The sequence below is a fragment of the Nesoenas mayeri genome, assembly GCF_963082525.1.
Source record: "Nesoenas mayeri genome assembly, chromosome: 10".
Lineage (NCBI taxonomy): Eukaryota > Metazoa > Chordata > Aves > Columbiformes > Columbidae > Nesoenas > Nesoenas mayeri.
This window is the reverse complement of record NC_137560.1, coordinates 5,192,984-5,217,193: the sequence shown is the minus strand read 5'-3', so window position 1 is coordinate 5,217,193 and position 24,210 is coordinate 5,192,984. Positions and strand designations below refer to the sequence as shown.

General features: G+C 43.8%; 1 protein-coding gene across 1 annotated transcript in view; it reads right to left on the bottom strand.

Moving 5' to 3' along the window:
- The window catches only part of WNK2 (WNK lysine deficient protein kinase 2), a gene marked incomplete at both ends in the record, with an annotated part of 101,941 nt that extends 84,114 nt beyond the window's left edge, over nt 1–17,827 (bottom strand). The window contains one exon of the mRNA XM_080350572.1: nt 17,066–17,827. Coding sequence (XP_080206698.1) covers nt 17,066–17,827 — 762 coding nt within the window. The remainder of the gene's footprint in view (nt 1–17,065) is intronic.
- Nucleotides 17,828–24,210: the final 6,383 nt, after the last annotated feature.

The following is a 24,210-nucleotide window of genomic DNA, read 5'->3' as shown; positions in this document are numbered from 1 at the left end:
ACCCTCTGCCATGCCTAAAGAGTGGCAAACATGCAAACATCTGGGGATCAAACAGTCTAGAATAATCACATCCCCTTTACTTTGTGTGTTGGTACTAAACATCGAGTCTGCCCTTCCTAACCAGTCACACTTTAGTTGTCCTACAATTTGGTAGCAGACAACAGTACTTGTCCTTTATATCCACATTATGTAACCATGCCTCTGCATGTAGACAAATCTCTCCAATATCAGCTTTAACCACATTTTCCCCATGTACGCAGGTTCACAGCGATTTTGAGAGGAAGGAACATTAGGAACTCACTCTTGTGAATCATCACCTTGCCTTAATACCACAGGCGGCCATGCCGTCAGAGCCTGCCCGCCAGGAGAAACAGCCCCTGCACAAACAAGCTGCAAGTCCCAATGGCAGGCTGAGCCGAAGCTGTATTTTCAGAGGCTCTGTTAGCCTTCCCTGTTCTCACATAGCTCCAATTATTCACCTCTTTCCCTGTGCCAGCAAAAGACAAAAAGAGAGCAGCACCCACAGGGCCACCAGGAGCCTCACGGCCACCACCAAGAACCCAGGCTGGTGGCCCAACCACCACCCGCCGAGCCCATCGCCGCTTGTTTCCCATGCCTGAAATACATGCACGGACCTTTCTAAACCAGCAGATTTCACAGCATGTAAGCCACTGATCTTACTTTCTTGCCCTGCTCCAGGCTTTGCCAGATGGACAGAGGTGGGTCCAAGGGAGATGGAGCAGAACAGTGCAGGCCTGGGCACGGAGGGGACACAGAAACCTCTGCTGTCACAGCTCCATTGCTGATGATGGAAAAAGATACCTAAACTAATTCCTCCGAAGCCAATCTCCATCTATGACAGTGATAAATTATGTTTATCATAAAATAATCTATTTTTGCCTAATATTTTTAACTTCACACAAGATTTTTTTGTCAACTGTAAAGCATTATACCACACAGCCAAGTATAATGTGCTTTGACTTCTTTAAGGTAGCAGTTCGGTTTGAGATGTAATAATTTATTTAAATCGTGAAATAAAGTGAGGAACAGACTTCTTCACCCAATTAAATTTGCAGACTCTTGAGAAAAATTTGGGAACATTTCAATCTAAACATTATGTGAAAAACAGATGCAGAGAATACATATGATCTGAAAGAAAATAAATGTACACTTAAACCCAGAACAAGAAACCTTTCTTAATTCAAATAACTCAAAGCTTAACTAACTAGAGAAAGGACTTGGAAGAGATTTCCTGTGACATTAGTAAATTAGTATCCCTTTAGAGCAGGGAGATCCACCTGGAAGAATAACTAACTGGAAATAAACTGATGAAGCACACTTCGTCACCTTGGGTAAGCCAGGACAGCCTCATTATTTACTAGAAACCTAAACCAAAAAAGGCCACATTTGAAGGAAGCCACTGCAGGCCCATATATATTAGTTTAGAAGACATTCAGTTAGACTGAGAAGAGGATGTAACTAATAATTTGCTTATTATGGCTTTTATATGCTGGCTGTTGCTCCAAGGAAAGATGGATTAAATACCACGCCTGTTTGGTTGGACTTCAAATTAAAAGATCTGCAATGACCTTTCATTCCCAATAGGGTGTTTTGGTTTTGGATGTTGTTTTGGTTTTTTTTATAAAGTCTATTAACTACATTAGGTCCTCCAGAACATTATACTGAATAAAAATAGTTTCAAATGTACGAGACAAAAATAGGACAGGTAATAAATATATCAACAGAGGTTTGGCCTGCAAATTCAACTCCCAAACCTCCCCGATTTCCACCCTGCAGATGAGCGAGCAGGGAGCCCTCGGTGCTGCTCCGGCCACCGCATTCAGCACCGCAGGCAGGTGTAGGAAATAAAACACCCTTACCTATTAAATTTTAAAAGATAAAAAACCAAAAACTCTAGGGTAGTTTCTTAGTTGTATTTCAATTCACAAAGCCTTTTCTAGAGCCAGGGAGACTGAAGTGAAAGAGCCTGGGGGTTTTCTCCCTGACAACTGGAACAAGGCTGGCTGAAGAGGTTTCTCATCACACCCTTTTCTCCCAAGACATTTCCATGAGAAAACAAAATAAAACACCCCATACATTAATTCCCACTCTAATAATATACATGGAAAAATGTATGTTATTACAAGAGCACATCACGCACATCTCCCCGCCTGCCAGCTACCGACGCACGTGTATTCACAGGGCAGCACACACCAGATCAGCCCTTCCCGTTCTTTCCCCCCCACAACTATAACATTAAATCCAACAAATTCTCCTTACCCCTTTCTGCTCTGTCAATTAACCCCATTATAGACATAATCTGCAGCATTCTCTGCTGCAGTACAAAGAAACAGAGCAGGGGGGCAGCCTCCCCAGAGTCAGTTACACACTAGGCTGGGCTTTTCTTTTGGCAAAAGCCTGGTTTTCATCAAGCTCTAGTTGAGAAAGTTATCAAATACCACTCATTTTATGTTAGCACACTCAAAATGAGTTTGATTTACTGCGAATACCATTCTCTTTCTAAAAGATGTATTTTTAGTCTACAAGACTATGTATTTTTAGTCTACGAGGCTAAAAATGTACAAGTTTAGGCTCCAAGATGTGCCAAGTGGCTTAGTTAAATTTTAAGTGTCTCAAAAAAGGGTGCTCAGAAGTATTCAAAGGACATCTTGCACAAGGAGGCTGGATTAGTCTTGCCAGCAGATTCAGACAATTTCCAAATATTAATAATGCAATGGTTTGAATATAAAATAAAATTATAATAAGACATCAAAATCTAGACATGGATCATCATCCCACACAGAACCACCAGAGTGTTATTTTGAGTCATAGAGTGATTTACTCCAAATATTTTAGAGTTTTGTTTTGAGAAGTTTTCAAAATTAGACAATCCAAGAACAATTTATTGCAATGAAACAAAGGTTTTAGCACAGCCTTCCTTGCAGCTCTGATCGATTTAAAGATCATTTTTTATTTTCTAGCATCTTAAAAGTATGACAGCACACGATCAGCACTTACACACAGTATTCAAGAGAAAGTTGACATACTAGTTGCAGTGTCTTTAAGTCTTTAAGAAAGACTTAAAACTTTTGTAAAGTTAGGCTTCAGCAGAGCTCTACCTACAAGTTCGCAAACCCCTACTAAACCACTCCAGGTACTTTTTAAAGGAAGCGCTTGAGAATTCACAAACTAAAGACATTTTCTTTTAAAATCACTCAGGCCCACTTTGCTTACCAGAAATACATTAATATATTCTGCACCACTGCAATTAAAGAGTGCCACATACTACAATTAATTTTAAAAACCCACATACTTTAAAGGGTCTTTTATCAAAGGATAATACTCATTGCAGTGATCTAATTTTAGGAGGACAGTGACAATTTTAGACTCTTGTATTCATCTCACATGCATGAATACTGTATCCTTATTATGATTCCTACTGTAGGTTTGTGTGGGGTTTTTTTAAGTAACTTTCACATCCATCTTATGGATATGCAATAAGCAAAGAGCAAGTAAACAAATAGGAAACACTTACCATGAATATGAAAGTAAACAGCAACTCAACAAGTGAGACCAAAATAATCCAAATCAAATCACAACACAGCCATTGCTTAATTAATTCCCCTTTCCACTTGCAGCATTACCAGATATAACACATCAGCTATTTAAGAAGGTTTATCACTACAAAATGAAGCCTGATAGCAGGTATATGTCCCTTACAACAGGTTTTTAAGGAAAAATAGAATTACTGGATTTTTCTCTGAAAAACAAGGGAAGCATTTGAGCATATGTTTTCATCTCCATGTCTAGGGTTAAAGAGAAGTCAATCAACTGAACCACTGGCTCTCTAGCTATGTTGCAAAAATATATATATATTACAAATACACTGATTTGGCATTGTGTTTTCCCCTGTTAAGATCACAGGTCTGGTACGGGCATGCACACTGTCACTGCTTCATACTGTTATATAGTTGCTGTTATCTTGCTTCGATAAATATTGTTTGTTCATTTTAATCTTGCAAGAGAAATAACACTCTCCAGACGTGCTATCATCACACCGCTATCAGTGCGAGGAATCATTTGAAAGCCAAGTAAATCTGCATGGCGATTTTGGGCAGACCTAAGAAGAAAAGCTGCTGCTCCGGGAATGTTATTACATTTAAAAAATATAAAGCATGCTTAAAACACAGACTGAATAGAATGCTTATTGAAATAAAAGCATAAACCGTGGCTCAGGGATTTCTGAGCACCACAGAAGTAGGATGCATGGTTTTTTTGCCCTTTTTTTTAAAATAAGCTGATTAAAACAGGTGAATGGGCTTTCGTGAGCAATTTTTCATCTATCTTAGACCTCTAAGAATAATTAACATTTCAGCACATTTAAGATGTTTTAGTTAAACCAGCTATTCCATTTCCCCACTCACACAATTAAGCGCACTTTGCCACAGACTATAGTTCATTCTGACCCTTAAATATGTATCCTCTGAGAAAAATACTTGCAAAACTGTACCAAGTTGATGGGAAACATCAATACACATTGTTCAGAATTGACACAAAGATGAACAAGAAGAGGCTCCCACTTAATCCATCCAGGCTGGGAAATTAAAACAGACTCAAAATACTCCACTGCATCCTCCACATAGATTGCTCTCGGTACAGCACTTGTCCCCAGTTACTGGGAGTTTTCTATCTTTCACAGACTTAAATTTATGAAGAGCAAGCCAAGACTAAGAAAACTCATCCCTGTTAGTTCTTTCTAGTTATTGCCGGAAAAAAAGGTGATTTTTCAGCCTTTGTTTCTTCAGGAATAAGACTGCGCTGATGCTCTGTGTGTGTATGTGTCTCTGTTGTCCACAATACATTTAGCAAGTCAGTCAGGGTAGCAAGTCATGGAAACAAAGCAACTTTCAATTTTCAGGAAAACTGATACAGAAGGGAAAGAGAAATTCTCTAGTTGCCCCCACTGAAGGAAAAACTGCAGAAAAAGCATGATCCGTAAAATCCACAGAACAATACATTCAGAAACAACCAAACTGCGAGTAGCAGCTTCACCGGGAGTTCACATCTTATTAGGTGCCAAGAACTCCAACTACAAGATGATTTCATTAGTCACCCTGCTGACAGAAATCCATTTTGAAATGTACACTACGTAGATTTTAAGGTACAAAGGCCACAGTTCATAAGAATAAGAGTTCACTCCTCCTGCACACAAAAATTAGCTTAGTGGAAATGTTTTAATGACTTTTTTCCTTTCTCTAACAGAAAATTCATAAATTACAATTTCAGCTCTAAAAAATCAGAGGTAATGCAACTAGGATAACAGATACTCTGTACTTTACGCACACTGAAGTATCTAAATTTTATCAAAGTATCTTATGAGATGAATCAAAGATGATAATTTCAAGTGATTGTGCAGATGACCCTCTGAAAAACAAAAAAGGGACATAAAGAACAAGTATTTGTACACACCCTGTGGTGGTACAGAAGGTGTTATAGAGCAGGATACTGTCCTTGTAACTTTTGGGGTGGTAGAAGATGACAGGGAAGAGGAGCAATGAGAAGGAATAAGACACTGAACTGCTTTTTAGAAGCCTACTGGAAAGATTTTACGAAGTAGAATCCCTTTTGAATAAAGCCCTCCTAAAAAAATGCACAAAGGAACCACCCTGTAATCCTTCCCTAATCCGTAACAAAACCAGATCAGCACCAGTCACACCCCTCTCACTCAACCTGGGATTCAGCAGCAACACCAGTTTCATTTATAGGTTCCAGGTGAGTAAATTGTGTATTTTCCAGTAGGTCCTGCTCAGGCAAAGCTGATTTCCCCAACCAGACCCCCCAGCTTCTCATTCCCCATCTTCATGCTGAGAGATCCCCTCCCAACATGGACCACACTCCCCAGTAACACTTGCTATAAACTGAGTTGTTGTTCAACATCACCACATAAATTAAAAATATGGAGAGCTGTTAGCGTGGCAGAAGTCAAACATCCACAGGCCCATTTAGCTGCAACAGTTGCTTTTGAATACACAGACTCCATAATCTCAAGTGTCTTATTTCACAGCAAAGAGCCCAAAAATAAAGCTATTGAGAGGAAAAGTTTTCCTTGAAACCCACATGTGAGTGAGCACTGGCCTGTTCTCCCTCCCTCAAACCACCTGAGAACTCTAAAACAGTATACACATACTTAATAAATGAAGCATTATAGTTAATGCTTTGATGTTACTTAGAGGAAGAACTGCTGCTTCCAGTAGTTTTGTCGCTTCAGCAGTTAAAAAACTTGTAATACTGGCTTCACCCAAGCAAGCAGATACACATCTCAGATCACGCACAATTATTTCTCATGGTATGGGAAGTCAGAATTATCCCTGGCAGCAGGATAATCTCCTCGCATACAACAAGCTTTACCTGCTAACAGCCCCGGTGTGATGTGGGGTATGGGGGTACAGGCCTTGTCAGGGTGCTCAGGAGTGGGGGGTGGACAGGGAATAGGGGTTCAAGTAGTCAAGCCACACACACACAAAATATCTCACAAAATATCTGTAATTTATTCCTCCCAACCACAGATATTTGCTACAGGTTTCTTTCTTCTATACTCTGAAAAGAAAGCTTAATCCTCTTCCACAAACAGGGATCCAGAGTTGTCCACAGCCCAGGGGAAAACACAGGGTGCCTTTGTAGGAGTATCCTGTATCACATGGGAATCTATCCAGTTGGCTTAATTTAACATACTATAAAAATAAGGCATAAAGTTGACCTGAGTCCAAAGGTACTCTCCTGAAAGCACTTGCAGCCCTGACACCCCATCCTCCAGCTGCCAGTGCACCCAAGGTACTGAGACCTTTCCTGCAGATGAGGTTCCTGCAGAAGCCAAGGGCTCCTGCGTACATCCCATAACTGAGGTCAGTGCATCCTTGTACAAAAACACAGCCAGGACCCAGAAATGAACTGTTCATCCATTCTTCAAATAGTTGGGGCTAGGAGGTGTTTGCAGAACACACCTACCATGCTGTGAATGAGCTGGTTGACAGCACCTACAGGAAGGAGTTTCCTCGAAGAAACTCTTACTTGGCACCTACCAGAGGTATTGCCCATCTCTACTCCCATGGCAGCAATAACAAAGGGCTTAAACATGGGAGATTCATTCTGAACTCCCATCTCCACCTGCAGTAGTCACTGGGGCTAATGGAAGGGTGAGGAGCACACCTCCTGCAGCTTCATGCCTCCAAGACAGGAGATACTTCCATTCTCAGATGAGAGGAAACAGAGTGTTGGACAGGACACCCCTACAGCAGAGTAGAAACCAGCTCAAGCAAATAGTCTTTAAGGTCTGACATGAAGACTCCAAAGTGAGTTTTCTATTTAAAGACCAAATGATCACTGCAACTTTGACACAGATGGATGGAGCTCAGAAGCTCTCGGCAGACTAGAAACATTTATAGCTCAATCTTGCTTCAGTTAACTTCAGCCCTGTTCAGGAGTCTGCCATACACTTGAGAACCAGCAGAAGCTACAGGAATCCCCATGTTTCTTACAACAGTGCTACAAGAGCTTCAAATTATCAAGGCCCTTACAATACAAATAATCCCCAAATATCATGTGATATTCTCACCCCATAACTCATCCCCATCCACCCGCACTGGAAGTTCCTGAGGCTCACAGGCTGAACTGCCACAGACTTTTCAAATTCATTAAGATCAATGAAAGACATTACAAAAGTTATAAAATTAGAAGCCTGGAGGACAGCAGGGACTGATGCCACATCCCCCAAAGCATGTGCAAAAAACACCACAAGCAAGACCATAACTTGAGGAGCCAAGATGGGCTATAAGCAACCATCCTAGGTCAGTCTTACCAATTCATTTTACCCTATAACTCATGGCTTAATAGAAGTGCTTGTGTATTTTGTCTGTTCCTATTATTAGTTTTACATATGTACAAACAAGCTCTGCTTCCCAAAGGACAGGATATTCTCCCCCTCCACTAGTAATCAAAGGCAACGCAAGTCTTACCATAATTGAGAGAAAAGCAAGTCCATTTTATTAGTGCAACAACAATCTTCAAAACAAACGCTGATATGAAAGAAACAAAATGAGTTCTAAACGCACACAACCATGGCAATTTTCCTTAATTAATCAGTAAATCCTAGGCCAAAATAAACCCATTTAGAATTACAAGATCTAGATTTTTATCAAATATTTCAGCAGACAGGCCTGCAGCAATGAGATACATCCACTGGAAATTTTGCTATTTCCTCCCCCTTCTACACTGTTCTACTCTAATAGACAAAATTGATTCTGCTCAGTCAACCACCACAGCTGTATCAGCTCCAGCGAGTACAATGGGTCACCCAAAATGTTACTAACTGAAAAAAACGCAGACAGCATCAGGAAAAGCAATGTTAAAAAGCTGCTTATTGTACAAAAATCTGGAATAAATACCATAATTTTAATCCTTTAAGCACATACCAGTGAGAGAAAGGAACACCCATTTTAGAAGCAGACTTAGGCAACACCGCTTTTGTAAAATAAATGCTCCGTCTCCATATATGAAGTGACCAACTGCCATTTGTTCTTTTTAATAAAACCTTATTTTATAGAACATTCTTTTATTATTTAGCTAGAGGAAAAAAGCCTTCCTCCATCTGTTCAGTCTTACTGGGTTTTAGACAGTTTTAAGCACTTGAAGCACATGACAATGGCATTTGGGCAAGCCCTGCTAATACAGGAATACATCCAGCACAACATCAGTGTGCTCAGCACTGGATCACAGTTCTGTAAGGCCCATACTTTGCTAAATAGGTAATGGAAAAGGTAATATAGTTCCCCAAGAGTATAAACATAGCTAGGAAAAGAAGTCAGCCATCATCCATACAGATTTACATTTAAATTATCCGGGTTAAGATAAAACAAAAAGCCTCCTAAGTAGTTTTCTGGAGAGCTAGACTATAGCAGGACTTTCAGAATTGGAGAAAGGCAAATTGGTAGCTTTAGTAACCAACTACAATACAGCTTTCACCCCCTCCCAAAAAAACCCCACAACATTAAAAAGAAAATACTGGCATGTAACCAAAATGCCCCCATTTCCTTTCAGGTTTTCCTTTTCTTACAAAAAGCAGTTTTAAGTTTATTTGCCTAACCAAAAATGACACAAATTCAAATTAACTTTGGTCAAGTACTGCAGAGATTCATAATGGGATCAAATACTAAAAGTGTTTAATTTCCCTTTCAGTAAGCCAGGAATGAAGATCAGACTGAATTGACAAAGAACAGGCAAATAAGAAAAAACCCCACCAATGTTATTTGAGCCTGTATTCTCCTATCTGTTTTCCTCAGAGTTCATGAATAACTGTTCTGTATCCCTCCGTAGCAAACAACTGAAGAACAGATGGTATTAGGTCTTGAGTTACTCCTTCCTTGATAGTTTAAGCAACATGTATATGGCATTTCATTTTACCCCTTACTCCCACTGCATATTTAACCACCACATTTTACAGCTGTTATGCTGTATTAAACACAGAAAAAAATATTGCAGTAAATCAGTTATAAATCTGATTGTGTACACTGACACTGATAGGAATTAGAATGCACGCACACTTGTATGGAAGATTCTGGAGAAGGACAGGAGAAATCCCATCAGCTCCAGAAATGTGCTTATTTAGAATAACGCTGTAGGCACAGTAGTGTTACAAAGGCTATGGCATGTTTAGTATTGGTAATAAATCTTTTGTAAAAGGCATTGTTGGAATGATGGTGAATTGAAAACCCAAGTTTGCAAGACCATTCAAGCCTAAAATGGAGCATCTTCCAAAAATAAAATTCCAAATGAGCACAAATATAGAGTTTACTTATATTTTTCTTTCAGGGACTGAATAGAAGGCGTATCACCACACACCACTTAACTGTACATATTCAGTGTGAGTCAAGTCACTGCTAACAAACAAATTGCTCTACAAAGTTTTTGGTGCACATTTATTGCCAGCTGATTTAGAACATCGTTATGGATGACTGGCTGGCAACTAAGATGCTCCCCAAGGCTTAGAGATGTTCAGCAACTTGACAACTTATGTCCACAACAGGTGATCACAGAGGACACAAGACTTGTCACCCCCTCCTTGCACCAAATCCTCAGCATCTTCTACATGGGAATGACCATCTGCAAGGAGAAAGAACAGCTCAGAAGCTCCACAGCACCCAAGCTAATCCATGAAGTTCCCACCAGGCGAGCTGCTTTGGATGAACACCATGCCAAAAGGAGGTATGGACTTGATTTCTTTGGAGGATAGCGAGATTTTCTTCAGGGATATGGGAAGCTGCTTATGGTTTGAAGATTAGGCCATTCCAGAGCAAGGGATCAATCTAATACATAAAACAGGTTCTACTTTCTGTTTTATGTGGAAACTGGACTTAAAGATCTCCAAGTACTCTTTGGGATGAGGTGTGGAGAATGAGGGTGCACACCTTGCTTTTCACATACCAATTCAGCTCACACTTTCACCAACTCTCCAGAAGTGAAATGGAAACAAATACACAGAAAGACCATCACACCATGCATAGCAGAGACTGGAAAACATCTGTCATCTTGCAGTTTTACAAACTGGTCCAGACACCACCGCAGAAGAGGCTACAACAATTTGTTGTTTAAGATGTCACAGATAATATGGTAGTAAAACTCATTCCTGGCAAAAGAGGCAGGTTTCTCATCTCAGAGCAGGATGAAGGGCAGGAGGAAAGTAGTGAGCTGCTTGCTCCATCTCAGAGCTACACAGGAATAGCAAGATACTAAATGACAGTTGTTTCTAGCTGACTTAACTCCATGGAAGAAAAATAAATACAGCACACCAACTTTCCCCTTCCTTGCCAAGCTTGGTGGCAGGCAGACCAAAATCAAGGTTGGGATAGCACCCATGTTTTCTAATAGGACAATAAACTTTAAGGAAATAATCCATTTCCAGATGTAACTTCAATTTCACCTGTACAAACTTAACCAAAAGGAAAACCAGTTCTGCTTCTGCATGACCATTTCAGATCTTCTCCAAATATTATTTGCATCAACCCCTCCTGTTTCATGACTCTTCCAACAGGAGTGCCAAGTGTCACACACCCCACATGACATGCCTACCGGCTGTTCGGGTATCCTGCATCAGCACTTACCTTGTATTTGTATTTTCTGGCCAGTCAGACCTACCACAGAACCTGCTGAACATGCAGGGACGTGTCCTGCTGCTGGCAATCGACAGCTATGTCATGGCAAGCCTGAAAACCCAACTTCCCCTGACCACAGTTGTAGCCAGCTCTTCTCAGCACTCAACCCAGACCCCCCAGCCCAGCCAGGCTCCTGAAGTGTGGGAGATTTACCACTACTTGCCTCCTCAACAGCCCCTTCACACCCCATCCTTATGGTGCCTTTCATCCACCCACCCTCCCCAACCTCCACGGCACCTCCCATCTCTCAGAGCATGAAAAATCCTGGTAACTCCAGTAACCAACAGCTGAACTGCCACTGCTGCCCTTCTTTTAGCACATCGTTCCCAGAGCCACCGGGCTTTCTCCAGACCTGTTAGACGCTAACCACACAACAAGGCAATCAGACCATAAATGTAAGCATGCTATACACACAAGTCAGACAGCATATCAAGTGCAAACATTACTGAGATGACAGCCTGCAACATCAGCTTTTTTTCCCTCTGTCAGCTGTGGACAAGACATGACCAAAGGGATCAGAAATATCCTTTACACCAAGTTCTGGGTTTATTTTAAGTCATTTCCTTTTACTGCAATTGGACCCCACACACCTAGCATGAAGAGTTTAACCAGGATTAGAAGAGCACACAATCTACCTTTAGGCAAAATGTGCTCAAAAGCAAAAGAAAGGAGTCTTATTCGATTCAAAGGCTGAATCTGAAGTCTCACCCAGCTCTATTTCATTTGCTGAATTTGAGAAGCAGTCTATTAATAGTTCACTACCATATCCCTATCCTGCTTCTCCATGTCAGGGCAACAGCTATACTAACAAACACCAGTGATACAGGCACATGTTTTCATACTGACACTAAAGCAGAGCTAAACCAACTATTTAAATTTAAACAGAAGTCACTATCTCAAGAATTAACTCAAAACAGTCAAAATTATTCTCAGAGGTAATATGAGCAGGCGGCAGTATCAGATTCAAGCTTTCAGATACCATCTCCCTTTCTTCTCCCAGATTTTCTAAATTATTCTGTTCTTTTACACTAAAAAGTTCACCCATCCAATAAATTAATAGAATAGATAGTAACCAGCTACTACTTCAACCCCAGATGAACGCTGTCAACCAACAAGGATGCTACAAAATCCAAACTACCACACCAGTGAAAGTCCTGCAGACATTACCTCTGACAGAAAAAAATCCCCTGGCTTCTTGATAGAGGGGTGCAGGACATCCTCCTACTTCCACATCATTCAATTTTGCCAGATGTAACTTTGCTAGAGCAAAGGGAACTTGCTTTAATATTGTCCATTTTACAGGCCATCATTTTTAACCATGCAAATGTAACTGCTTCCACAAAAACATCTGAGGCATGGACCTTTGGCATCACTTTGAACAACTATCACAGATCACATAGTATGGAAAATAACACTTAAACATTAAAGAAAATACTTACATAGGCACCATAGTTTTCTCTCACACATAAGGTAACATGCTTAGAAGTAAACTGCATGATTTTCCTCCCTTCATCCACTCAAAATAGAAATTTTGCTTCAAGGGAAGACTATCAGCCTTAGAAACAAAAATGAGCAAGCTCACGCAGGTCTAAAATTAATGATTTTAAATGCCCTTTCTATTCACCTTGCATTAAAACAAAGTCTAATCTCATCTTCTACTTCTAGAATGTTCATGCCATATTAATATCAGCCAGCTATCACCCAATCTGGATGAGCTTCTCATTTAACAAAAACAGATCAAGAAAATACATTGCATGTTCCCATAATAATACTGTATACAAATAAAATGAAAGACATGTTCAGAAACACATCCACATTTAGCACTTAATTTCCAGTTAAAAGCTGTGCCCTCCAAAAATCTGAAACTCCTGAATATCTGAGTGACTTCAGACATACAATGCACTTCCATGCTTTTCCTTCTTTGGTTCAGGCAGTCTGAAAAGATCGGCAGTGGCATAAAAATAAGTGCTACGAAACTTAAGTAAAACACTCATCTTGTAAAGAAAACCCAGTTTTTCCCTACAGAAATACACAACCAGAAACTTGGCAGAAAAGCTGTAGGTGAAGGGAGCAAGCAATTGCCACCCTGGAGTAGCACGTCTCCATGGCTAGTTTACCATTACAGGCCCCGTGGTTTGGTGGCCTTTTGGAAAATGCGGTCAGAGCTATTCTAATTCCCTCCATTTCTAATTTCAGCCATATGGGCGGGGAAGGACAACTGACCTCTGCCCATCCTTCACTCTTCCCTAGCTCCCCAAATACCTCCAACATCCAATCCCTGAACTAAGCTCTGTCCCAAGGAACATCAGGGGCTCCCATGGAGAGCTCCAGGAGACCAAGTGTCCTGAAGCCAAGAACCAGTCTGGGGCAAGCGCTGGAAAAGCCTGGCTTTCCTGCCAGGTTCACCAACTGGCTTTTCTCACCTGCTCGCCATAGGCACAGCAACAGCAGGAGGTGACAGTCTATCCCTTCCCCATTTTCAACAAACTAAAATTAAATACAGTCAAACAGAAGCTCGGTATTCACAGTTCAAGTGAGAACCATAAAGTACAATGAGGTCTTTGCATGTGAGATGGCACCAGGTTTGACTCTTCTGCAGTTTCCCCACATGTTCCCAAGGGGAAACAGGATGGGGATTTTGAAACGATTCATCTAACTAAAAGGATTATTTGGCTTGCCAGCAATAGATTGGCAAAAGCCTATATTCCTTATTCATGACCTAACATTTTATTTAGGAGCACAACACTGAAATACTGTTCTGCTGAAGCCTCACCACATAGCAATTGTGCGCCACCAATTACAATTAATTACAGCTGATGAAAACCTTAGAATGCAAACCCTTCCAAACTGCAAGGGCACACTAATACTGCCCCAATACTTCAGTTTCAGGAAGTAACAATACCCTTATTTTCTAGCTAGAATTTGACTACAGCTCTCATATCTTCAGACAGGTCTAAAACCCAGATCTAGTTTGGTTAGCATTTGGATCCTACCCTAATCCAAGCCATGATTCCGGTTCTGAACCCTAAAGCCATCTTTTCAATGAAATAAAACCGCTGAACAAGAATGGCTCGCAAGGTCTTTGTACAGACGGACAAAACAAGAGACAGACACACAGGCAACAAGTACAACTGGGCTGAAAAAAGTGCTGAGCAAGGAGAGAGGATTAATGCCTGCGTGGAACCTCAGTGCTGCTCGTTTAACCCTCGGGCTCTGGAAGTAACAAGCACAAGTGCCCGTCCACAGGAAAGACAAAGCACAGTCAGCTGCAATATTTCCGTAAAAGGGCTCTGGGACGGGTTCTGATGGTGTGAGGCTGCAGAGGAAGTAATTTTGTTTCCAGCCACATGGTGACCATGGCTTCCACTATGGATACTTCAACATTCCCACAGAGGCACAAACGAGGGCATATCTAACTGGCACAGCTTACATAAAAATGTTCAAAATGCCGTGAATAAAGTGTTGAAATGAAAGCACCTTGTGAATGTTTCCCCAGCTGAACTCAGAGTACTGTACAAGTCAAAAAGCCCAAGACAAAGCACAGCCATTCACACCTCCTGAGCTTCCCTCATGCAAACTCAGCCTAAAAGCACAGGCTTTAATCACATGGTGATTAAAGGCTTTTGTCATTCAGTTAGTCTTTCTCAATCCAGACCAAAGTCCTGGTTTTCAAAATTCACACACCATCTCATGTTACTCGGCCTCTGGCATCACCTCCAAACCCACCGTGTTTCAGGAGAACCAGCAGCCCTTGCCTGGTTTCACAGTAATTTTCTCAAAAGCAGTCAAAATAATGAGTTTTCTTTCTCTAGTTAGTGGCCTAAACCATTCTGTATTAAACTGAAAATATCTAGTAGTAAGATCTGAATTAAGCTGAAGCACATGCAATGGAAACTAGTGGAAATTAGAGAATTATTAAATGATTTATTCACATGCAGGTCGGTTCAAGAATTCCTAATGAGTGTAACTAGGGATCAGAAAACCAGTCACCAGGTAAGCTTCATCATGCAATTTTCCCTTCCCAATCTCTTTCTAAATGACCCAAACACTGGAATTCCAATACGCTGTGTTCTCCACCATACTTGGCAGTCTCGTAGTTCAAGCTACTCCATTACAGAAAGCACGCTGAAAATGCATCATTTCAGTTCCTCTGCCAGAGCATGCCGAAACATGGGCAAGGAGATGAATTCCTGATGCGCCGATGGCTCTGCAGTGAACACAGGGAACCACACCAGCCTCTGCCTGGGGACAAACCTGCCCCTGGCAGCATCCTAGTTATCAGCCTCAATTAATTTCAGGCCTTAGTCTCGGGACACAAGCCCAAAGCAGACAAATAGCAGGCCTGCCCACAGGGCCCAGCTCCCCGGGGGTCCCCATGGCCACCCCACAGCCGCTCCCCTTCCCCAGGAGCCCCCAGCCTGGGGGAATGGGGTTAAATCCCCAACCACCAGCCCTTTGGGCCCTCTGCCCAGGGCCTTACCCTGCACAACTGCTGTGCCTCCATATTTTGCATTTCTGTCTAATAAAAGCCATGGGGACACATGATTATGAAGACTGAAAAGTGCTACCCACACTTTTTATTAAAGAAGTAATGCTGCAGTAAATCACGATTATATGGTGTAATGAAGTCACTAGGGAACAAAGATGGAACTGTACATCCATCCCCACCTATCCCAGGAATCAGGAGTGAGATACAAACAGATTGGGTAACACTAAAAGAAAAAACAATCAGGAGCTCAGGCTTACAACCTCACATTATTTACATGCTATTCTCACATAGTCTCATAGGCCATAAAACTCAGCGAACCAGTGGGAGTTTAAGGACCTCAAATTATAACTCAGACTTAAATTCTCTAATTCCCACCAAAATTGCACTGTAACTCAGACTTAAGTAATAGCTCTAGGAAAAGCAACCTAAAAAAAAATCTGCCTCAGGTTTTCTCTTGGATAGGTCCTATTCAACTGAATGCTAACAGAAATGAGGTAAGTAACAGACACTGAAAGCTTCACAAAGAAAAGCATACACTACTGTCATTTTTACAGATGTGAGAATATAAAAATCACCAAGAAAATAATAAGAGCTACGTCCCAAATCAGCAAAAGACAGTATCTGACTCTTCACTCTCTTTAGATATTACTAGATGCCTTCTCTGTAAAGATCTAGAGGCCAAATCAAATGTTTTATTTAAAATCTTCCTTGTAATAGGTATTTGGATAGACAGGTCTTTGACCTAACTGAACCTAACCCCATTTCATGGGGTCTTAAAACATAAAAGGAAAGCACTCAGGTGCTTTCCAAGGTTTGATTCACAAGAAGCTGGTGGCAGTCACAGTTTCAAAGCAGTAGAAAGGGCAAGTAAGGGGGCAGCAAATCTTTCATCTTTATAAAAGGATTATGCATTTATATTTGTAGAAAAAGGAAAGTTTGCTCCTGTAAATATATTCAGGGTCTTTAGCAGAGACCTGCTGCTCCATTCCCGCTAAATCAAGCTGCTGGTTCCTAAAGTGGCTAGAGGCAATGGGGGACAGGAGCTCCATTTAGCTCTTTTCGGCATGCTTTGTGCATTTGGAGAGAGCGACTCGTGATTTTTTAATGCAATATGACAGGTCCTATGTTAACATCGCCAGAGTCAGCAGTCAGATCCCAGGCCTGAGAGGGTTAAGCCTGGGAGGAGTGTATATAAGGTGGTAGATTCAGAACCAATGAGAATATTGCGCTATAGTTAGACACTGGATACTAAGCAATGGTGACTATAAAGGCTGCTCAAAGCTGAGCTTCTGTAGATGACACCAGCATGTTGCCTTTAGCTCCTAGGCTTACAATGCAAAAGAAAAAAACCCGGAGGATCAGCTCGGCTTACCTGAAGTTCACACCATGCAACTTCCACCCACGTCTCTGTGTCCAGGCCCTTATAGACCGTTTTGAAGGATCCCCTCCCGAGTTCAATATCAAACTTTAGGAACCTGCCATCCAGCGAGGTGGCAACCGCTTTCATGTCAGCCTCCTCCTCAGGCTCCTCTTTCTTAGCCTTGCTCTGATCTTTAGAAGCATCTGACGCCTCTTTCCTCTCCACATCTTTGCCAGCCTCCTTCTGCTCCTCAGCCCCTCCGACACTGCCAGGGGCTGGCGGTGCCTTTGGCTCCCCCGCAGGCTCGGCCTCCAGGCAGACCTTCTCCACGGCCCCCTGCCCTGCCTTTGCCCTCTCCGCAATTATCCTCCTGGTTTTAGGGAGCAGAATAATTTTCCTCTGATGCTCTGACTCGGGAAGGTCGAAAGCAGGTTCCTCCTGGTCCGAGTCCACCACGCTCCTCCGCAGGAACCGCTGATGGACCATTTTGGGATCCCTGGAGCAAGGGGCGCGGAGCGGCGGGGCAGGTGCCCCCGGGGCTCCCGGCATTGCAGCGGCAGCCGCCCCGCTCCTCCCGGCGCCGACGGGCCCGTCAATATTCATGCTCGTCTCCGCAACCGGGGGAGCGCTGGGCTCGGCAGCCGCTGGAAACCCGCCACCTCCTCCTCCTCCTCTTCCTCCCCGCCGAGGTGCCGATCTGGCATCGCCCCCAGTTTCCATTCGGTTTGAGGTTTCAGCGCTTTTCCCCGGGCTGGGGGAGTCACCGAGGTCCATGTCCGCGCCGAGCCGCTGAGCCGCCACCTGCGAGGGGCAAATGCAGAGTGCAGCGCCCTGACGCACCGCGGCCACGGCTCGGCCCCGGCCCCCAGGCACCGCACCCCGGCCCCAGCGCGACGATTCCCCGGGCAGAGCCGCACCGCGGCTTAGAAACGGGAGGGCTGCGACACGCCGGGCTCCGCGGGCCGAGCCGCAGCCACCCTGCCCACCCCCCTCCCCGCCCGGGCAGCCCCGGGCTCAGGTGCGCGGCAGGGCCGCCTCACCTGCGGGGGGAGCGAGCAGGGCCGCGCACAAAGCCGCGGCGGAGCCGCTTACTTACGTGCGGAGCGGGGGGCTGCCGTCCTCAGCGCCATGAGATGAGGATGAGAAGGGCGGCGGGGAGAAGGGGCGGTTACCGCTGTGCGTGCGCCTGGCGGGGGTGCGCGCCGCGGAAAGGAGAGCCGAGCGAGCCGGCGGCCGGCAGCGGAGCTCCGCGGCCCGCCCCTGCGCGCTGCAGCACGCCCCTGCCCGCAATGCCGGCCTCCCGCTCCGCGCCCGCGGCTCAGGGCGCCGAGTGCGCCCCTGCCCGCGGCGAGCCCTGCGGCAGCCTCCGCCGCGCCTCCATGGGCCGCCACCGCCCCCCGCCCTCCCCCGCTCCTCCGGCCCCGCTCCGCCGCCCCCACCCCGCTGCCGCCGCGCTGCTTTTGTCAATGGGAGCCGCTCCCCGCCGAGCGCCCCATTTAAGGCACCGGCGCTCGGCGACCGCCAATGAGGCTGCGGAGGGCGGCCCCGGCCCGGCCCTGCCCGCCCCGCCGCCAGAGACAATGGGAGGGTCTCCGGGCCCCGCGGCGCGGGCGGGAGCGGCCCTGGGGGAGCGGTGCAGGTGTCCCCGCCCGGCGCTTCCCTTTGCTCCTCCGTGAGCGTCGTCCTGCGGGTCCCGGCCCAGCCCAGCCCAGCCCAGCCCAGCCCAGCCCAGCCCGCGGCTCCTACTGCTCCCTCGGGTCGCGAACGGCGCGGAGGTGACTGCACCAAGCCGCCTGTTATTCTAGGGTGTAATTAAAAGGAGGATTACTTAGAAGAAACCAAATATTCTTCCTACGCGTCATTTTTCAGAATCCTTCAAACGTAAAACATGCATAAGGACTAACTCGTGCATAGCGTTTGATAACACATCACTCTGCCTTTCACTGCTGTGGGTTTGAACGCGCTGTCTGCCGCATGTGTCTGGATTTTTCTTTGTTTGGGTTTTTTTTCTTTTTTTTTTCTTCATTCCTGGCAGCTTCTGAATTGTTCTCTGAATATTGGGCTCATGGTTTATTATGGCTAACACTTGGCATTGGACTAGACAGAGGGAAAGTTAGAGGTGGAGACCAAGACATGCTTCCCCTCGGCTTAGTTTGGTGAGAGGACACGTCCTTTGCTGAAGGCTGTGCCCATCCTCAGCTGTGACATTTCTGCTCTGTAAATTCATTAAAGGACTCTGAACTTCACTACTGTCAAGCTTGCTTTCTTAAGTATTAGATTCATACAAATATATGTTTTAGTAATTAAAATTTAACTTTTTTTTTTTTTAATGAGGTGGTTTACCCAGTAATTATTCCCCAAGATTTCTGAAGGAAAGGAAGTTGACTGCCAGGGAACCATAATTAGTTTTTCTTTTAATTAATTCATTTTTAGTTAAAGATTATTAAGCAAAAACTTTTAAAATAAGAAAATACATGGTTATTTTAAATAGAATCTCTGGTGTTTCCATTAAAAAACCAGAACAGAACAAAACAAAAAAAACCCCAGGGTTATGAATATATTTGATCTTACAATGGTTTGTTTTTCAGTGTTAAAATACAATATTTCTAGGACTTGCAACTGTGGTATAAACCACAGGTTTGCGTGTTATACAGAATTACCTACCATTAGTTCTATATGCCAGGCTATTCTTTCTCTACCGACAGAGCTTTAGTAAACAGAAAACAATATGAAGTCACCAAGAGAAAAGCAGGGAAGGTTAACAGCTCTGACACTTTCTCCTAGTTATTATATAAACTTGACCCAGAACTCCCTTCCCAGCTACAGAAATCCTCACCACCAGGTAGAAAAAAGGACAAAATTCAGGCTAATGAGACAACTAAAAGTAGCAGGCGACACTCAGCAGGTGGACAGAAAAAAATGGGGAACATTCTAGAGCTGACCAAATCCCAAACCCTGAAACCTGCAATCAAGAAAAATACAGGGGTTGGAGGGGGAAGAGACTTGATTTGCCTTTCTCTGCCAGACCTTCCTGGAGGAGGGTGAATACCTGCACGTGGGCAGGTGAGAAGAACATCCCAAACCAGGCTCGGGAGGACACACAGGCACTGCTGAGCTGCACAGGTGGCTCCCACCTGGTCCTCACAAGAGTCGTCCTCACACCAGCTTCCTCACGGCTGAGCTTCCTCTGCGGTTCCTTGTGCCATCCTATGTCGAAATAGTGCCTAGTGCTCTTCTAGTGGCCTTTTGCCTACTGAAAAATTAACATAATTTGCAGGACACAAACCTAATCGTGATCCACTACCAAATGCTCTGAATCTGTTTACATGGATGACTTTTGATAGTACTTAAACAGAAGGAAAAATCTTCTTCACACTTGTACTCTTTGACATTTCCCGTGCTGCTGTACGTTTGTTCCACACACTCCAGTGAGTAACCTTGGCAAGCAGCGTGACAACGCGTGACAACGTGCAGCATTGAGGGGACGATGCAGCACTGTGGCTGGGTCACACGGGCAGAGTGACGTGTTCCCACCTGCTCACCTGTGAACGGGATGCACAGTCTGAGCCAGGACTCTACAGCAGCTAACGATGGCCTTTCCCAGCAGATTGTGATTCTGGAGCCTTCAGAGTGGCCTGTCCAGGCCTTGCTGGCTGTCGGTGACCACCATGGACACAGCAGCTGGATGGACATTCAGCTTGTGGTTCTTCAGTGTTCTTTGGTTGAGCCGTCCCACAGACAACCTGCCATTCCGCTGTGCCCCCCTGCGTGGCAAGGAGAGCTTGACAAATACACAGGGTGGACTTTAAGGAAACCTAAAGGAAAAGACAAACACACTCTTCATTTCTACCATCGAGCCAAAGACCCCTCGGCTGATGGGAACAGAGCCCTATGAGGTCTGTTTCCATAAGCTGTTTTATTTGGTTTCCTCTACCTGCCTCAGTTTACCCAGAACAGAGACAGGTTATTGATTCTTCTGCCATCCTGATCTCAGCTCTGCACAAGTCAGTAGACAGACAGACAGATAGATGATGGTATGCTTTATTACCAAAAGGCATAGAATAAGATAAACAGTTACAGTTTTCTTGATTGTTAGAGCATCACCAGAGCAAACCTGAAGCTGACTCACCACCGAGAGCTGGTGTGCGGGTGGCATTGTAAATTATAGAGTGTTTTAACAGAATGGTAGTGAAGGTGCTGCCTCAGACATAGGGATCTCAGTCCAGCGTTTGACTTGGAGAGCTGTTCTTTGCACGTATGAAAAACAAACTGCTCATCCCTGTGAGTGTCTCTTTTCCCAAGGAACATACGATAGGACAAGAGGAAATGGCCTCAAATTGCACCAGGGGAGGTTGAGGTTGGATTTAGGAACAATTTCTTCCCCAAAGGGCTGTGGGGCATTGGAACAGGCTGCCCAGGGCAGTGCTGGAGTCACCATCCTGGAGGGGCTGAACAGATGCAGAGATGAGGTTCTCAGGGACATGGGGTAGACGTGGACGTGGCAGCCTTGGGTTAACAGTTGGATTTGAAGATCTTGAAGGTCTTTTCCAACCAAAGCGATTCTATGGTTCTATGAAATTCTCTCTGCACGAGAAGCTGACTGAGCCACACTTCGCCCCCGAAGCACAGATGGGTATTTCCACTTGACGAGCAGATTAACACTGTTCTGTCTGTGACTCCCCTCACCGCTCTGCTGACTGATGTCAGGAACAGTCAGCCACCAGCTAACACAGAGCAGGACAGCTTGTCCGAGTAAATAGCTAGTGTTATTTTTAAAAGGGAGAAAAATAACCATTTTCTCCTAATAACAGCCATTCTTTTCTCTCTGTATATGTTAGTTTTGAGTGAGGAAGTCCAGTTCTCCGTGTTAACAGCTTGACTTTCAGGTTCTCAGATACCGAGAAATTTTTTATTTGTTTAAAATAAATGTTTGCAGGAAACTGTGGAAACATTTATGTTGGCCTCCAGTTTTCTATTAACTTGTTTTTTATATAACCTATAACTTGATTAAAAACAGGTCAAACACCTCTTGAGAGCTACTTTCAGTTGCACCGAGAGTGTGCTCTCAGCACTGCACGTGCTACTGGCCCTGATGCAGCCTTATAGAACAGTTGTGTTTCCTTTAAGATAACAACAATAATAATCTTAAAACCCAGTTTCACAATGCATTCTCAGTTAGGTCATCTGTATTCTGTTCTGACTATTTGTTTATAGGTACAATAGTTCAAGTCGTTGAGTTAATACAAACTTATGGCAAATGTGTAAAATAGCATCTCTGTATGTCTCAGTGATGGATGCTGTTGGCAAAGTCCTGCCGCAGGTACAGCGAGCCAGGCAGCAAGCGGGGGCAAGATGTGCATCCCCCACCTCAGGAGGGGATCAGCTCCATGTGTCTTTGTTTGCCCTCCACTGGTACAATATATTGTTCCAACATGTATGACAACAACTCAAAAAATGGTCTGTGTTTTTAATTCCTGTTAATGGGAGCTTATACAGCCTATAGCAATATGCCATAGCGTCACCTCTCAGGTTTCTTCAAATAAATGAATTTAATGGTGCTGCGAAGAAGTGAATGGGCAGTATCTCCATTGCTGTGTGGGTTTATGAGGTGTGTTCCCTGCTCCCCTGCCCGAGGAGCAGCCGTGTCCCAGCTCCTTGTGTTCGGGCCTCCCTGCAGGGCAGCTGACTCAGCACCGGCAGCACACAGGTCGTCTGCATCTCTGTATCATTGACATGGAACATCACCTCTCCATGCCAATTCATGAAGGTGACGTTTATTTTTCAGACGTGCAGGCTACCACCTTTCCCACCCCAAATCTGACCAAGGATTAATAGTTGCTTTAGAATTACTGCGTAATTCAAAAGTTTGTATTTAATTATTTATCTGCTTTTATTTGCCAGGAAATCATGGCTTTGAGCCTGCAATAAACTCAAATGAACCACCCAATTAATATCCCAATGCTTCTGTGTGGCCACGAGGATTGCAAGAGTTCAAACAGCTCATTGGTATTTTTTAAAACCTCTCTGCCATTTTCTGCTATGATCCCTGCAGCACCTTTATAATGAAAATAAAATAGATGGATGGAGCAAAGTAAGGATTAGAGCAGAATAAGGAACAGAGCAAAATAGACCAAATCAATGAGTCAAATGTGGCATTTCATGGCACAGTTGGGGCTTTCGAAAATGTTAATGTTTGTGTGGAGCCTTTGCATTTTTTCTTTTTTTTTTTTAGCAGCAAAATAGGCAGATATAAGACATAATGACAATGCCACTATTCTTTCTAACATAAAAGATGAGGCACAAGTTCTTCTAAGTTTAATAAGAACATCTGCTGATCTTGTCTCTGTGCGGTGCTCCTGGTTGTACTTGGCTCTTTGATCCTATTCTTTCTCACGAATTGAAGAAGCGGTGAGAGCATGTAACCTCAGCACAAAAACCTCCCTTATGCCGTGAGTATTCAAGGGACCAGGTTCATTTTACAAACAAGAGTAAGAGCCAGCGCTGAGGCACGAGGAATGCGTTTGTCTGGTGGGTTCCGGTGGCTCTGAACACACCGCTGTGATCAACAGTCAGAAGTACGTCTGCGATGGCGTTAACTTGAGCTAAAAACAATAGAGAATCATAGAATGATGGAATAGTCTGGCTTGGAAGGGATCTTTGAAGGTCCCCCGGTGCCACCCCTGCCATGAGCAGGGACATCTTCACCAGGTTCATCTACACATTCCCAAAATTCTGCAAGGAAAGAGAAAATCTAAAATTTAAAACATTCTTTTAAATCTGAAAAATAAACCAAATGTGACATAATTCCACCTATCTCCCATCCTGTATGTCATAAATACCAAGATCCTCAGCCCATATTTTAACATTTCTTCAAAAAATTAAAACACCACACCATCTATGTTATTGCTTTCAAGAGAAGGGAAGGTTACCATTAGTAGCTAGGAATCAGCATCTTGTTGGTTAGAACTTAAGGCAGACTTTTGGTTTGACTGCCTGGGTAGAGATTTGGTCTGTTTTCCAGATATACTGACAACCGATAGTGTAATCCAACAGTAAGTTTGCAAAAGGATGTATGTGATAGCCAAAATCACTAAGCTCCACCAAGTGGCATAACAGAGAAGGTGTCACCAGAACGTCTGTGTGTTGGAATGGCTTCA